Genomic DNA, 16,902 nt, shown 5'->3' on the forward strand with positions numbered 1-16,902 from the left:
CATACACACGTCATACACACAACATGCACACGACATACACGACATACACACGTCATACACACATTTACACGTCATACACACGTCATACAAACGTCATAGACATTTACATATCATACACACGTCATACACACGTCATATCCACATTATAAACACGTCATATACACATTTACACATGTCCTACACACGTCATATAAACATCATACAAAAGTCATACACACATTTACAGACATTTACACATCATACACACATCATACACACATCATACACACGTCATACACATGACATACAAACGTCATAAACACATTTATACGTCATACACACTTCATACACACGTCATACACATGCGATACACACATTTAGACATCATAAACACGCCATACAAACGTCATACACGTCAAATACATTTTCACACTTCATACACACGTCATACACACATCTTGCACACATCATACACACGTCATACACGTCATACACATCATACACGTCATACACACGTCAGACACACATTTACACGTCATATACATGTCATACACATGTCATACATACGTCATACACACGTCATACACACATTTACACGTCATATACATGTCATACACATGTCATACATACGTCATACACACGTCATACACACATTTACACATCATACACACTTCATCCACACGTCATACACATGTCATACACACATTTATATATCATACACACGTCATACAAAAGTCATACACACGTTATACACACATCATACACACATTATACGTCATATACACGTCATACATACGTCATACACATATCATACAAACGTCATAAACACATTTGCACACTTCATACACACATCATACACACGTTTACACATCATACACACGTCATACACACGTCATATACACATTTTCACACTTCATACACGTCATATACACGTTATACACATATTATACGTCATGCACACATCATACACAGGTCATACAAACGTCATACATACGTCATTCAAACTAAATACACACATTTACACGACACACACGTTTACACACATATAAACGTCATATGCAGATTAACACATCATACAAACGTGAATGATGTCATACAAACGTCATACAAACGTCATACACACGTCATACGAACATCATACACACATTTACGCATCATACACGTCAGACACACGTCATACAAAGATCATACACACATTTACACACATTTACACACTTCATACACACGTCATACACTTCATACAAAGATCATACAGACATTTACATGTCATACAGACGTCATACACACGTCATACAAACATCATACACACATTTACACATCATACACATTTCATACACGACATACAAACATCATACACACGTCATACAAACATCATACACACATTTACACATCATACACGTCAGACACACGTCAGACACACGTCAGACACACGTCATACAAAGATCATACACACATTTACACACATTTACACACTTCATACACATGTCATACACTTCATACAAAGATCATACAGACATTTACATGTCATACAGACGTCATACACACGTCATACAAACATCATACACACATTTACACATCATAAACATTTCATACACGTCATACAAACATCATTCACATGTCATACAAACGTCATACACACGTCAGAAACACGTCATACATAGATCATACACACATCATACACACGTCATACACACGTCATATACACATTTTCACACTTCATACACGTCATATACACGTTATACACATATTATACGTCATGCACACATCATACACAGGTCATACAAACGTCATACATACGTCATTCAAACTAAATACACACATTTACACGACACACACGTTTACACACATATAAACGTCATATGCAGATTAACACATCATACAAACGTGAATGATGTCATACAAACGTCATACAAACGTCATACACACGTCATACGAACATCATACACACATTTACACATCATACACGTCAGACACACGTCATACAAAGATCATACACACATTTACACACATTTACACACTTCATACACACGTCATACACTTCATACAAAGATCATACAGACATTTACATGTCATACAGACGTCATACACACGTCATACAAACATCATACACACATTTACACATCATACACATTTCATACACGACATACAAACATCATACACACGTCATACAAACATCATACACACATTTACACATCATACACGTCAGACACACGTCAGACACACGTCAGACACACGTCATACAAAGATCATACACACATTTACACACATTTACACACTTCATACACATGTCATACACTTCATACAAAGATCATACAGACATTTACATGTCATACAGACGTCATACACACGTCATACAAACATCATACACACATTTACACATCATAAACATTTCATACACGTCATACAAACATCATTCACATGTCATACAAACGTCATACACACGTCAGAAACACGTCATACAAAGATCATACACACATCATACACACGTCATACACACATTATACACACACATGCGGTGATGTTGCCAGTGTTGTTCTATATTTCTACTAAAAATATGTCTAAAACAAATGACATCAGTTTTCAGACGGAAACATCCTTTCCGCTGGACGACCGGGACAGCTGTTAGTTACAAGAAGTTTGTCTCACATTTAATGTTTCTTTTAGAAACCGTAGAACTGTAAAATGTTCTGTTAAACAGAAATAAAAATCTGTGTTTAACCTGAAACTTTCTATCTTTGCTTCTACATCTGTGTTTTAAGAAAAAAAAAGTTCATATTTATGTTATTGAATCATCACTCATCAACACAAATTAACAGAGATTCTTAAATCCGAAGATTAAATCTGAACAGTGCAGACAAACCTGGTTTCTCATGAGATTCTGTCAGAGGCGGTGGAGGTATGGACCCAACTGCAGGCTCAAGAGGCAAACAGGATGCAGAGAAACAGACGTTTAATAAAAACTCTCAGCAAAAACACAAAAACAAAAGCAGGCTTAAACAAGGAAAAAAATAAAGGGCTTTAGGGTTCTTCAGAAACTGTGAGACATCCTGTTTGATTGGTTCCAACCTGTTGGAATCTTTGCTATGTTTTTTTCCTGCTTTATTTCCAGCTGTGGTGTCAAACCTCAACAGCAGGTGTTGCCGTTTAGCTACTGCAGGTTGCAGTTTAATCTGATTGGATGCAGGGAGCCAATGGAAACCCAGCACAGAGGTGCATTCACAGTCACCTGCAGAATAAAGTCAGTATTTGTTTTTAGCCTCAGTTTGGTTTCTAATGAGAATATTATCAAGTTTACCACCTACTAGAATATTATTTGTTTGTTTTTGAGCTTTTCCATGTCATCAGAGATCAAAACAAAGTTTTCATCTCACAAGGAAATGTTTCCTCTGAACAGAGTTAAAACTGGATTTCTGACAGGACGACAACATAAAAGGTAAAGAATCTGAAAAACTAGCTTTTGTTAGTAAAATGTGAGAATGTCATATTAAATTATTCACATTTACATGAATAAAACCTCGGACAGCAGAAGCGTTGTGGATCTTGAACACAGCCCTCATATCCCTTTTTTATATCCACGCACCTGCAGTCCAGCTTCCTTTGTGTCGCCAGGATCAGAAACGCTCCAGCAGGAAGCCGTAGAAAGAGCCAGAGTGTTCTGGAGACCATCAAAACTCTCTAAAAGATCTCCTGCATCAGCTGTAAACCAGAACCAGACCAGCATCTGGATGTCTGCAGACTGTGATCTGGAGTTCAGCCTGGCGGAGGACCAGGACTTTCAGCAGGTTTCACCACCAGAGATCACTGTGAAAACTGTTTAGTCTTGTTGTGTCAGAAAGTTGCAGCATCATGACTTAGAAAAAAATGTGTGTTTTATGATGCAGGTCCTGAAGCTCTGCACCTCTGATGACTACAACGGGCTGGACTACATGTCTGCTTTCTATCACCGCTGGCTACAGGAGCCTGGACGAGTCGTCTTTATTGCCAGGATGAAGAACAGAGTGGTAGGTTTGCTGACAGTTTTATGGCATCTTCTTCCTTTAGTCTCGTGTAAAATCCCTGACATAATCCTGACGTGTGGACCCATATCCCGGCCAGCGTGTCTGGTTGGGGCCCATAAGGGTTAAATTTGGGCTGCAGGTAAGGGTCTCACATGGGTTTGTCTGCAGTTTCCATGGTGACCTCTCTTGTGTTTGCTCATATGGGTTTCACTTGGGGCCTTTCAATTTAAACTAATCGAAAGACTGGAGTCAATGTATCTGTTTCCGCCTGCAGGTGGGTCTGGAGTCCGCCCTGCTGGTGGACGACGGTCAGTCCGTCGTGTTTCAGGGTCGCAGAGTGGCTCCTGATCTGAGAGGCAGTGGCATCGCTGGCGCCCTCCAGAGGCACGTCAGCGATTACGTCCGCCGCCATCACCCAGAAGCCTGCATTGCCAGGTTGAGCCGAGGAGACCAGCCTTCACCACAAACGCTAGCCAAATACAGACTCGTTGCTAAAGAGGTGCGTTACAGTCAGCCAGACACTGAGGAATTGTCTCCATCTGTCTATCACCATGACATGTCTGGATTCTGCCTCTTTTATCCACTTTGAATCAATGACCCTTCCAGTCTCATTCGTCCCTTTTTGGTCCCTACAGAAGTTCTCCCTTCAGTCAGTCCAGTTCCACAAAGAGGCCAAACAGACCAAATGTCTAATGTTCAGAAAGACCTTGTATTCCCACAGTTCAGATGTGAGTTCAGCTCCAGAAACCTTAAAAGCTGATCTACATGGTGTCACAAGCCGAGTTTCCATCACCGTGTTTTCCTCAATATAAGTGATATTTCTAAAATTTTGACAAGTTGAACTATGATTTGCAGTTGATGCCATTTAATGGTGTTTAGTGCTTAAGCCATAATTCTGGTAAAATCTCATCCAACGAGACTCCTCAATGAGAGAAGATGGAGACAGAAGACATTTTGTGTTTTGTAGAAGAAGTTTCAGCTGCCGTTCTCATCAGAAGACAAAAGAAGTTCAGAATGGACTGGTCCTTGCGGGTTAATACCGGATACTTTACAGCTGGCAGAGTACTGCAAAGTACCAGTTCAATCTAGTTTTTACTGTGGTGATGTACTGTAGTGTACAGCAGAATATACAGAGAAGCGGCGAACAGCTACTAGCAACGTCCTCTCCACGTGCACGGTAAATAGAAGATGAAATTCATCAGTGGGGAGGGGGCAGGGTGGTGTTCATGGTGGCTGCTTATTTACTCCAAAATATCACTCCTAACAAAATGTTGACTAAAAGATGGCCAGGCCAGGTTTTCCACGCTCCATTTACGAGTCATGCAAGAGGGGTTATTATCTTAATACGCAAATCAATACCATTTCAAAAATCAAAGCTTATAGTAGATACAGGTGGGAGATATATTATGATACAAGGAAATGTCCTGTCACAGAAAATCAATTTCATTAATGTTTACGGTCCCAATGAAGACTCACCATCTTTTTAAAAAAAATTATTCTTAGATATTTCCAATCTAGAGGGACAGAATTTTATAGGTGGAGATTTCAACTGGACCTTGGATCCAACACTAGATAGGTCTTCTCAAAAAGATAACACACGTCAAAACCATAAAACTACGTAATAACTATATTCGGGATCTTAGATCAAAAGAGATTTGGAGGGTTTTTAATCCAAACAGGCAGTATTCATGTTTCTAAAGCATCTCGAAAACAGCCTCGTATTGATTACTTTTTAATATCAATCGAATTGCAATCTCATGTGGAAAAATGTTAGTAGAACAGCATTGTCTTAAGTGATCATGCACTGGTCTCTATGAAAATACAATTTGGTAAGGGAAATGGATATTCAAAAAGATGGAAACTGCAAACCTTTATGTTAAAAGACTTTTGTTAATTTTGTTGAAAAATGTATTGATGATTCTTTTGAGCTTAATATGAACGAAACATCGGCTTGTATCAGTTGGGAAGTTTTCAAAGCATATATTAGAGGAGAGATTATTAGTTACACCAGTACCAAAAATAAAAAACATAATCAAGAAATTATCCAATTAGATAGTCAAATTAAATTGCTAGAAAATGAACTTTCTGAATGCAGTGATATAATAAACTAACAACTGACAAAGTAGCTAAAAGTCTAATGTGGACAAAACAAATGTTTTATGACCAGGGAGAAAAAGCAGGCAAACTATTGGCTTAGAGAATTAAAAAAACAACAGGCTGGAAGAGCAATACTTAGTATAAAGTCAACTGGAGATAAAATTCCTAATGATCCAGTTGAGATCAATGAAAGCTTTCAAGAGTTTTATAAATTATTATACCAATCAGAATGTAGTCCAAATGAGGAAGTCCAGAATTTATTAAATAAGTTACCAATTCGAACACTCTCAGACGATGACAAGGTACTTCTTGACAGCCTTCTTACAACCAAAGAATTAATAGAAGCTATAGGAGAAATGAATAGTGGTAAAGCTCCTGGACCAGATGGACTGCCGGACAACCACTCCTTAATATGTTTAGAGATTCCTTTGATATAGCTAAACTCCGGGACTCATTAAGACTAGCCACTATAACATTCATTTTAAAACCAAACAATCTACAGAATGTTCATCATATAGGGGGATCAGTTTTGTGGGTGTTACAACAAGTGTAATGGGATGTGATATGAAAATTTTATGTAAGATACTTTCAAAAAGATAAGAATAATACATGCCAAAGTTGATAATTGATGATCAACAAGGTTTTATCAAAATGAGACAAGGCTACCATAATATCAGATGTGTACTAAATATTCTATATGAAAAACATGAATCCAAAGACACTGCAATGCTGGCAGTAGATGCCTGTCAAGCTTTTGACAGAATGGAGTGGGACTATCTGTTTAAATTGCTTCCAAGGTACAGTTAGGAGAGTCATTTATTAAGTGGATTAGGTTGCTCTACACAAATCCCACTGGAAAAATATTAACTAATAATAATATTTCAGAACCCATTAATCTGCAACGTTCAACTAGACAAGGACGTCCTTTATCCCTGTTACTTTTCACTTTAGCTTTGGAACCATTGGCCATAGCAGTGAGAACTCACGGAGGAATATCAGGCATCAAGATTGGAGATCTGAGTCATCTTATCTCTTTGTTTGCAAACAAAATCTTTCTGTTTTTGATAGATTTAAAGAACACTATTCCCAATTTGGTGAGTTTACTTGAAGAATTTGGAAAGATTTCAGGCTATAAAATAACAATACAAAATCAGTACTCATGTTTTTGAATGAGGAAGAAAAAAGGAACCCCCTGTACACACAGAATTTACAATTGCTATAAATGGTTTTAAATATTTAGGCATTGAAATTACGCCAGATTTAAATAAAATTATTTCTACAAATTATAACCCCTTAGTAAACGAGGTTACAGAAATGTTGAACAGGTGGTCAAATCTACCCATATCAATGATAGGACGAATACATGTGATAAAAATGTCAATTTTGCCAAAACTTTTGTTTTATTTTCAGACTCTCCCCTTGGCATTACCAATGTCATTTTTTGATAATTTAAATAAGTTATTTAGTCAATTTATTTGGAACAATAGGAAAGCAAGACTTCGGTATAAATTATTATACCTACCCTATGACAGAGGAGGGCTTCAACTTCCAAATTTAAGATGGTATTATATGGCAGCCCAGCTAGCATTAGCGACACTGTGGCTGTGTCTCAATCAGCGCACTAACACTACTTGGCGCACTATGTTTCAGTGTGTAGTGCGTTTACACTGACTTTTGTGCCAAAAACTCAGTGCACTGAAAGTACCCGGATGCTGCCCTAAACCCGCCCATAAATGCAGTGTGGAACGATGGACACTTCGCGCACTAAATCGACGCCATTTTGCTGACGTAGAGGAAGAGGATGGACTTTCCATCAGTTTACCAGGTAAATAATGGCGGAGTTTAACGCCGGTCCAGGCGGGGATTCATTTGTATAAATGTAAGTATTTAATTATTCCGTTATGATGGTGATGTATACTGCAGCCTGCTAATCTATCCCTGACGACAGTTATGGATCTGACCATTTGTCAGACTCGGTAGTTAGCACCGTAGGTTAGCACACTGTTAGCAGTTTTTATCCGCTGTAGTGGACGTATACAGGTTATATGTGTTATAAATGATGAATGTTATAGGTTCTGTATGTTCATTCATCCTTGCTGAACGTCCAGATGAAACATTGTGGTGTTTATAACGTAAACTATTAATACTGATATAGCGCCAGTTTTTAGAGCGCGGTCCGTTACTATGGTTACCACTGATGCCATAAATCTGCATCGTATCGTCAGATCTGAACTGCTGAGACTGAACGAGAAAATATAGATATAAAATAAACATAGTAGTGAATTTAGTTGGTTTGATTATTAGAATGCAAAGTGTGTAACTTTCTTCTGCATGGCTCCACCTCGTCTGTCCCTGATTGAAAATCCATCGAGTGTGTGTGTGTGTGTGTGTGTGTGTGTGTGTGTGTGTGTGTGTGTGTTTAGTTTACGTTGTAGTTGGTGTCATGTAATATTTACTGAATGTTTCGTGTGTTTGTGTATGGTAATAAATTAATCATTACCAAATATTTAATTATATTAGAAAAATGTAAAGAGAAGTTCGTTGTAGATCTTCATCATATAGAGACACACAATTTGTTTCCCATTCGCCAAATTATTTATTGTTCAGATATAAATGCAGTCATGATCTGGGGAGTAACACATCATTACCATCCTCTGCCTCTCATCAGCCTCACAGACGGTTCCTGGAGATGCTGCTGGTTCTCCTGCTGGTTGTTCCCCAGCTGCCCTCCTGACATCTTCATCATCATCATCATCTGGCTCCAGAAGGTCACCGCTGCTCATGCAGATGTTGTGGAGGACGGTGGACGTACTTCACCTCCTTCCAGAGCCTTTAGGAAGACGGACCTCCACCTGGTCTCTAGGATCCTGAAAGACGGACCTCCACCTGGTCTCTGGGATCCTGAAAGACGGACCTCCACCTGGTCTCCAGGATCCTGAAAGACGGACCTCCACCTGGTCTCTAGGATCCTGAAAGACGGACCTCCACCTGGTCTCTAGGATCCTGAAAGACGGACCTCCACCTGGTCTCTAGGATCCTGAAAGACGGACCTCCACCTGGTCTCTGGGATCCTGAAAGACGGACCTCCACCTGGTCTCTGGGATCCTGGAAGACGGACCTCCACCTGGTCTCTAGGATCCTGAAAGACGGACCTCCACCTGGTCTCTAGGATCCTGAAAGACGGACCTCCACCTGGTCTCCAGGATCCTGAAAGACGGACCTCCACCTGGTCTCAGGATGGTCTCTAGGATCCTGAAAGACGGACCTCCACCTGGTCTCTAGGATCCTGAAAGACGGACCTCCACCTGGTCTCTAGGATCCTGAAAGACGGACCTCCACCTGGTCTCTAGGATCCTGAAAGACGGACCTCCACCTGGTCTATAGGATCCTGAAAGACGGACCTCCACCTGGTCTCTAGGATCCTGAAAGACGGACCTCCACCTGGTCTCTAGGATCCTGAAAGACGGACCTCCAACCGGTCTCTAGGATCCTGAAAGACGGACCTCCACCTGGTCTCCAGGATCCTGAAAGACGGACCTCCACCTGGTCTCAGGATGGTCTCTAGGATCCTGAAAGACGGACCTCCACCTGGTCTCTAGGATCCTGAAAGACGGACCTCCACCTGGTCTCTAGGATCCTGAAAGACGGACCTCCACCTGGTCTCTAGGATCCTGAAAGACGGACCTCCACCTGGTCTCTAGGATCCTGAAAGACGGACCTCCACCTGGTCTCTAGGATCCTGAAAGACGGACCTCCACCTGGTCTCTAGGATCCTGAAAGACGGACCTCCACCTGGTCTCTAGGATCCTGAAAGACGGACCTCCACCTGGTCTCTAGGATCCTGAAAGACGGACCTCCACCTGGTCTCAGGATGGTCTCTAGGATCCTGAAAGACGGACCTCCACCTGGTCTCTAGGATCCTGAAAGACGGACCTCCACCTGGTCTCTAGGATCCTGAAAGACGGACCTCCACCTGGTCTCTAGGATCCTGAAAGACGGACCTCCACCTGGTCTCTAGGATCCTGAAAGACGGACCTCCACCTGGTCTATAGGATCCTGAAAGACGGACCTCCACCTGGTCTCTGGGATCCTGAAAGACGGACCTCCACCTGGTCTCTGGGATCCTGAAAGACGGACCTCCACCTGGTCTCTGGGATCCTGAAAGACGGACCTCCACCTGGTCTCTGGGATCCTGAACGACGGACCTCCACCTGGTCTCTGGGATCCTGAAAGACAGACCTCCACCTGGTCTCTTGGATTCTGAAAGACGGACCTCCACCTGGTCTCTAGGATCCTGAAAGACGGACCTCCACCTGGTCTCTCGGATCCTGGAAGACGGACCTCCACCTGGTCTCTAGGCTCCTGAAAGACGGACCTCCACCTGGTCTCTAGGATCCTGAAAGACGGACCTCCACCTGGTCTCTAGGATCCTGAAAGACGGACCTCCACCTGGTCTCTAGGATCCTGAAAGACGGACCTCCACCTGGTCTCTAGGGTCCTGAAAGACGGACCTCCACCTGGTCTCAAGGGTCCTGAAAGACGGACCTCCACCTGGTCTCTAGGATCCTGAACGACGGACCTCCACCTGGTCTCTAGGGTCCTGAAAGACGGACCTCCACCTGGTCTCTAGGATCCTGAAAGACGGACCTCCTCCTGGTCTCTAGGATCCTGAAAGACGGACCTCCACCTGGTCTCTAGGATCCTGAAAGACGGACCTCCACCTGGTCTCTAGGATCCTGAAAGACGGACCTCCACCTGGTCTCTAGGATCCTAGAAGACGGACCTCCACCTGGTCTCTAGGATCCTGAAAGACGGACCTCCACCTGGTCTCTTGGATTCTGAAAGACGGACCTCCACCTGGTCTCTAGGATCCTGAAAGACGGACCTCCACCTGGTCTCTAGGATCCTGGAAGACGGACCTCCACCTGGTCTATAGGATCCTGAAAGACGGACCTCCACCTGGTCTCTAGGATCCTGAAAGACGGAGCTCCACCTGGTCTCTAGGATCCTGAAAGACGGACCTCCACCTGGTCTCTAGGATCCTGAAAGACGGACCTCCACCTGGTCTATAGGATCCTGAAAGACGGACCTCCACCTGGTCTCTAGGATCCTGAAAGACGGACCTCCACCTGGTCTCTAGGATCCTGAAAGACGGACCTCCACCTGGTCTCTAGGATCCTGAAAGACGGACCTCCACCTGGTCTCTAGGATCCTGAAAGACGGACCTCCACCTGGTCTCAGGATGGTCTCTAGGATCCTGAAAGACGGACCTCCACCTGGTCTCTAGGATCCTGAAAGACGGACCTCCACCTGGTCTCTAGGATCCTGAAAGACGGACCTCCACCTGGTCTCTAGGATCCTGAAAGACGGACCTCCACCTGGTCTCTAGGATCCTGAAAGACGGACCTCCACCTGGTCTATAGGATCCTGAAAGACGGACCTCCACCTGGTCTCTGGGATCCTGAAAGACGGACCTCCACCTGGTCTCTGGGATCCTGAAAGACGGACCTCCACCTGGTCTCTGGGATCCTGAAAGACGGACCTCCACCTGGTCTCTGGGATCCTGAACGACGGACCTCCACCTGGTCTCTGGGATCCTGAAAGACAGACCTCCACCTGGTCTCTTGGATTCTGAAAGACGGACCTCCACCTGGTCTCTAGGATCCTGAAAGACGGACCTCCACCTGGTCTCTCGGATCCTGGAAGACGGACCTCCACCTGGTCTCTAGGCTCCTGAAAGACGGACCTCCACCTGGTCTCTAGGATCCTGAAAGACGGACCTCCACCTGGTCTCTAGGATCCTGAAAGACGGACCTCCACCTGGTCTCTAGGATCCTGAAGGACGGACCTCCACCTGGTCTCTAGGATCCTGAAAGACGGACCTCCACCTGGTCTCTGGGATCCTGAAAGACGGACCTCCACCTGGTCTCTTGGATTCTGAAAGACGGACCTCCACCTGGTCTCTAGGATCCTGAAAGACGGACCTCCACCTGGTCTCTAGGATCCTGAAAGACGGACCTCCACCTGGTCTCTGGGATGCTGAAAGACGGACCTCCACCTGGTCTCTAGGATCCTGAAAGACGGACCTCCTCCTGGTCTCTAGGATCCTGAAAGACGGACCTCCACCTGGTTTCTAGGATCCTGAAAGACGGACCTCCACCTGGTCTCTAGGATCCTGAAAGACGGACCTCCTCCTGGTCTCTAGGATCCTGAAAGACGGACCTCCACCTGGTTTCTAGGATCCTGAAAGACGGACCTCCACCTGGTCTCTAGGGTCCTTAAAGACGGACCTCCACCTGGTCTCTAGGATCCTGAAAGACGGACCTCCACCTGGTCTCTAGGATCCTGAAAGACGGACCTCCACCTGGTCTCTAGGATCCTGAAAGACGGACATCCACCTGGTCTCTAGGATCCTGAAAGACGGACCTCCACCTGGTCTCTAGGGTCCTGGAAGACGGACCTCCACCTGGTCTCTAGGATCCTGAAAGACGTACCTCCACCTGGTCTCTGGGATCCTGAAAGACAGACCTCCACCTGGTCTCTAGGATCCTGAAAGACGGACCTCCACCTGGTCTCTAGGATCCTGAAAGACGGACCCCCACCTGGTCTCTAGGATCCTGAAAGACGGACCTCCACCTGGTCTCTAGGATCCTGAAAGACGGACCTCCACCTGGTCTCTAGGATCCTGAAAGACGGACCTCCACCTGGTCTCTAGGATCCTGAACGACGGACCTCCACCTGGTCTCTAGGGTCCTGAAAGACGGACCTCCACCTGGTCTCTGGGATCCTGAAAGACGGACCTCCACCTGGTCTCTAGGATCCTGAAAGACGGACCTCCACCTGGTCTATAGGATCCTGAAAGACGGACCTCCACCTGGTCTCTAGGATCCTAAAAGACGGACCTCCACCTGGTCTCTAGGATCCTGAAAGACGGACCTCCACCTGGTCTCTAGGATCCTGAAAGACGGACCTCCACCTGGTCTCTAGGATCCTGAAAGACGGACCTCCACCTGGTCTCTAGGATCCTGAAAGACGGACCTCCACCTGGTCTCTAGGGTCCTGGAAGACGGACCTCCACCTGGTCTCTGGGATCCTGAAAGACGGACCTCCACCTGGTCTCTAGGGTCCTGAAAGACGGACCTCCACCTGGTCTCTAGGGTCCTGAAAGACGGACCTCCACCTGGTCTCTAGGATCCTGAACGACGGACCTCCACCTGGTCTCTAGGGTCCTGAAATACGGACCTCCACCTGGTCTATAGGATCCTGAAAGACGGACCTCCACCTGGTCTCTAGGATCCTGAAAGACGGACCTCCACCTGGTCTCTAGGATCCTGAAAGACGGACCTCCACCTGGTCTCTAGGATCCTGAAAGACGGACCTCCACCTGGTCTCTAGGATCCTAGAAGACGGACCTCCACCTCGTCTCTAGGATCCTGAAAGACGGACCTCCACCTGGTCTCTGGGATCCTGAAAGACGGACCTCCACCTGGTCTCTTGGATTCTGAAAGACGGACCTCCACCTGGTCTCTAGGATCCTGAAAGACGGACCTCCACCTGGTCTCTGGGATGCTGAAAGACGGACCTCCACCTGGTCTCTGGGATGCTGAAAGACGGACCTCCACCTGGTCTCTAGGATCCTGAAAGACGGACCTCCACCTGGTCTCTGGGATGCTGAAAGACGGACCTCCACCTGGTCTCTAGGATCCTGAAAGACGGACCTCCTCCTGGTCTCTAGGATCCTGAAAGACGGACCTCCACCTGGTTTCTAGGATCCTGAAAGACGGACCTCCACCTGGTCTCTAGGGTCCTTAAAGACGGACCTCCACCTGGTCTCTAGGATCCTGAAAGACGGACCTCCACCTGGTCTCTAGGATCCTGAAAGACGGACCTCCACCTGGTCTCTAGGGTCCTGAAAGACGGACCTCCACCTGGTCTCTAGGATCCTGAAAGACGGACCTCCACCTGGTCTCTAGGATCCTGAAAGACGGACCTCCACCTGGTCTCTAGGATCCTGAAAGACGGACCTCCACCTGGTCTCTAGGATCCTGAAAGACGGACCTCCACCTGGTCTCTAGGATCCTGAACGACGGAGCTCCACCTGGTCTCTAGGGTCCTGAAAGACGGACCTCCACCTGGTCTCTGGGATCTTGAAAGACAGACCTCCACCTGGTCTCTAGGATCCTGAAAGACGGACCTCCACCTGGTCTCTAGGATCCTGAAAGACGGACCTCCGCCTGGTCTCTAGGATCGTGAAAGACGGACCTCCACCTGGTCTCTAGGATCCTGAACGACGGAGCTCCACCTGGTCTCTAGGGTCCTGAAAGACGGACCTCCACCTGGTCTCTGGGATCCTGAAAGACGGACCTCCACCTGGTCTCTAGGATCCTGAAAGACGGACCTCCACCTGGTCTCTTGGATCCTGAAAGACGGACCTCCACCTGGTCTCTAGGATCCTGAAAGACGGACCTCCACCTGGTCTCTAGGATCCTGAAAGACGGACCTCCACCTGGTCTCTAGGATCCTGAACGACGGACCTCCACCTGGTCTCTAGGATCCTGAAAGACGGACCTCCACCTGGTCTCTAGGATCCTGAAAGACGGACCTCCACCTGGTCTCTAGGATCCTGAAAGACGGACCTCCACCTGGTCTCTAGGGTCCTGAAAGACGGACCTCCACCTGGTCTCTAGGATCCTGAAAGACGGACCTCCACCTGGTTTCTAGGATCCTGAAAGACGGACCTCCACCTGGTCTCTAGGATCCTGAAAGACGGACCTCCACCTGGTCTCTAGGATCCTGAAAGACGGACCTCCACCTGGTCTCTAGGATCCTGAAAGACGGACCTCCACCTGGTCTCTAGGATCCTGAAAGACGGACCTCCACCTGGTTTCTAGGGTCCTGAAAGACGGACCTCCACCTGGTCTCTAGGGTCCTGAAAGACGGACCTCCACCTGGTCTCTGGGATTCTGAAAGACGGACCTCCACCTGGTCTCTAGGATCCTGAAAGACGGACCTCCACCTGGTCTCTAGGATCCTGAAAGACGGACCTCCACCTGGTCTCTAGGATCCTGAAAGACGGACCTCCACCTGGTCTCTAGGGTCCTGAAAGACGGACCTCCACCTGGTCTCTAGGATCCTGAAAGACGGACCTCCACCTGGTCTCTAGGATCCTGAAAGACGGACCTCCACCTGGTCTATAGGATCCTGAAAGACGGACCACCACCTGGTCTCTAGGATCCTGAAAGACGGACCTCCACCTGGTCTCTAGGATCCTGAAAGACGGACCTCCACCTGGTCTCTAGGATCCTGAAAGACGGACCTCCACCTGGTCTATAGGATCCTGAAAGACGGACCTCCACCTGGTCTCTAGTATCCTGAAAGACGGACCTCCACCTGGTCTCTAGGGTCCTGGAAGACGGACCTCCACCTGGTCTCTAGGATCCTGAAAGACGGACCTCCACCTGGTCTCTAGGGTCCTGAAAGACGGAGCTCCACCTGGTCTCTAGGGTCCTGAAAGACGGACCTCCACCTGGTCTCTAGGATCCTGAACGACGGACCTCCACCTGGTCTCTAGGGTCCTGAAATACGGACCTCCACCTGGTCTCTAGGATCCTGAAAGACGGACCTCCTCCTAGTCTCTAGGATCCTGAAAGACGGACCTCCACCTGGTCTCTAGGATCCTGAAAGACGGACCTCCACCTGGTCTATAGGATCCTGAAAGACGGACCTCCACCTGGTCTCTAGGATCCTGAAAGACGGACCTCCCCCTGGTCTCTAGGATCCTGAAAGACGGACCTCCACCTGGTCTCTAGGATCCTGAAAGACGGAGCTCCACCTGGTCTCTAGGGTCCTGAAAGACGGACCTCCACCTGGTCTCTAGGATCCTGAACGACGGACCTCCACCTGGTCTCTAGGATCCTGAACGACGGACCTCCACCTGGTCTCTAGGGTCCTGAAATACGGACCTCCACCTGGTTTCTAGGATCCTGAAAGACGGACCTCCACCTGGTCTCTAGGATCCTGAAAGACGGACCTCCACCTGGTCTCTAGGATCCTGAACGACGGAGCTCCACCTGGTCTCTAGGATCCTGAAAGACGGACCTCCACCTGTTCTCTAGGATCCTGAAAGACGGACCTCCACCTGGTCTCTAGGATCCTGAACGACGGAGCTCCACCTGGTCTCTAGGGTCCTGAAAGACGGACCTCCAACTGGTCTCTGGGATCCTGAAAGACAGACCTCCACCTGGTCTCTAGGATCCTGAAAGACGGACCTCCACCTGGTCTCTAGGATCCTGAAAGACGGACCTCCACCTGGTCTCTAGGATCCTGAAAGACGGACCTCCACCTGGTCTCTAGGGTCCTGAAAGACGGACCTCCACCTGGTCTCTAGGATCCTGAAAGACGGACCTCCACCTGGTCTCTAGGATCCTGAAAGACGGACCTCCACCTGGTCTATAGGATCCTGAAAGACGGACCTCCACCTGGTCTCTAGGATCCTGAAAGACGGACCTCCACCTGGTCTCTAGGATCCTGAAAGACGGACCTCCACCTGGTCTATAGGATCCTGAAAGACGGACCTCCACCTGGTCTCTAGGGTCCTGAACGACGGACCTCCACCTGGTCTCTAGGATCCTGAAAGACGGACCTCCACCTGGTCTCTAGGATCCTGAAAGACGGACCTCCACCTGGTCTATAGGATCCTGAAAGACGGACCTCCACCTGGTCTCTAGGATCCTGAAAGACGGACCTCCACCTGGTCTCTAGGATCCTGAAAGACGGACCTCCACCTGGTCTATAGGATCCTGGAAGACGGACCTCCACCTGGTCTCTA

General features: G+C 46.9%; 1 protein-coding gene across 1 annotated transcript in view; it reads left to right on the top strand.

The window, feature by feature from the left end:
• Positions 1 to 3,704: 3,704 nt before the first annotated feature.
• Positions 3,705 to 16,902, top strand: part of LOC306755942 (histidine N-acetyltransferase-like) — a gene marked incomplete at both ends in the record, with an annotated part of 29,270 nt that continues 16,072 nt past the window's right edge. Inside the window, 3 exons of the mRNA XM_079240532.1 lie at positions 3,705 to 3,782; positions 3,861 to 3,980; positions 4,252 to 4,476. Coding sequence (XP_079096658.1) covers positions 3,705 to 3,782; positions 3,861 to 3,980; positions 4,252 to 4,476 — 423 coding nt within the window. The remainder of the gene's footprint in view (positions 3,783 to 3,860; positions 3,981 to 4,251; positions 4,477 to 16,902) is intronic.

This window comes from Telmatherina bonti (assembly GCF_933228915.1).
Source record: "Telmatherina bonti genome assembly, chromosome: 5".
NCBI lineage: Eukaryota > Metazoa > Chordata > Actinopteri > Atheriniformes > Telmatherinidae > Telmatherina > Telmatherina bonti.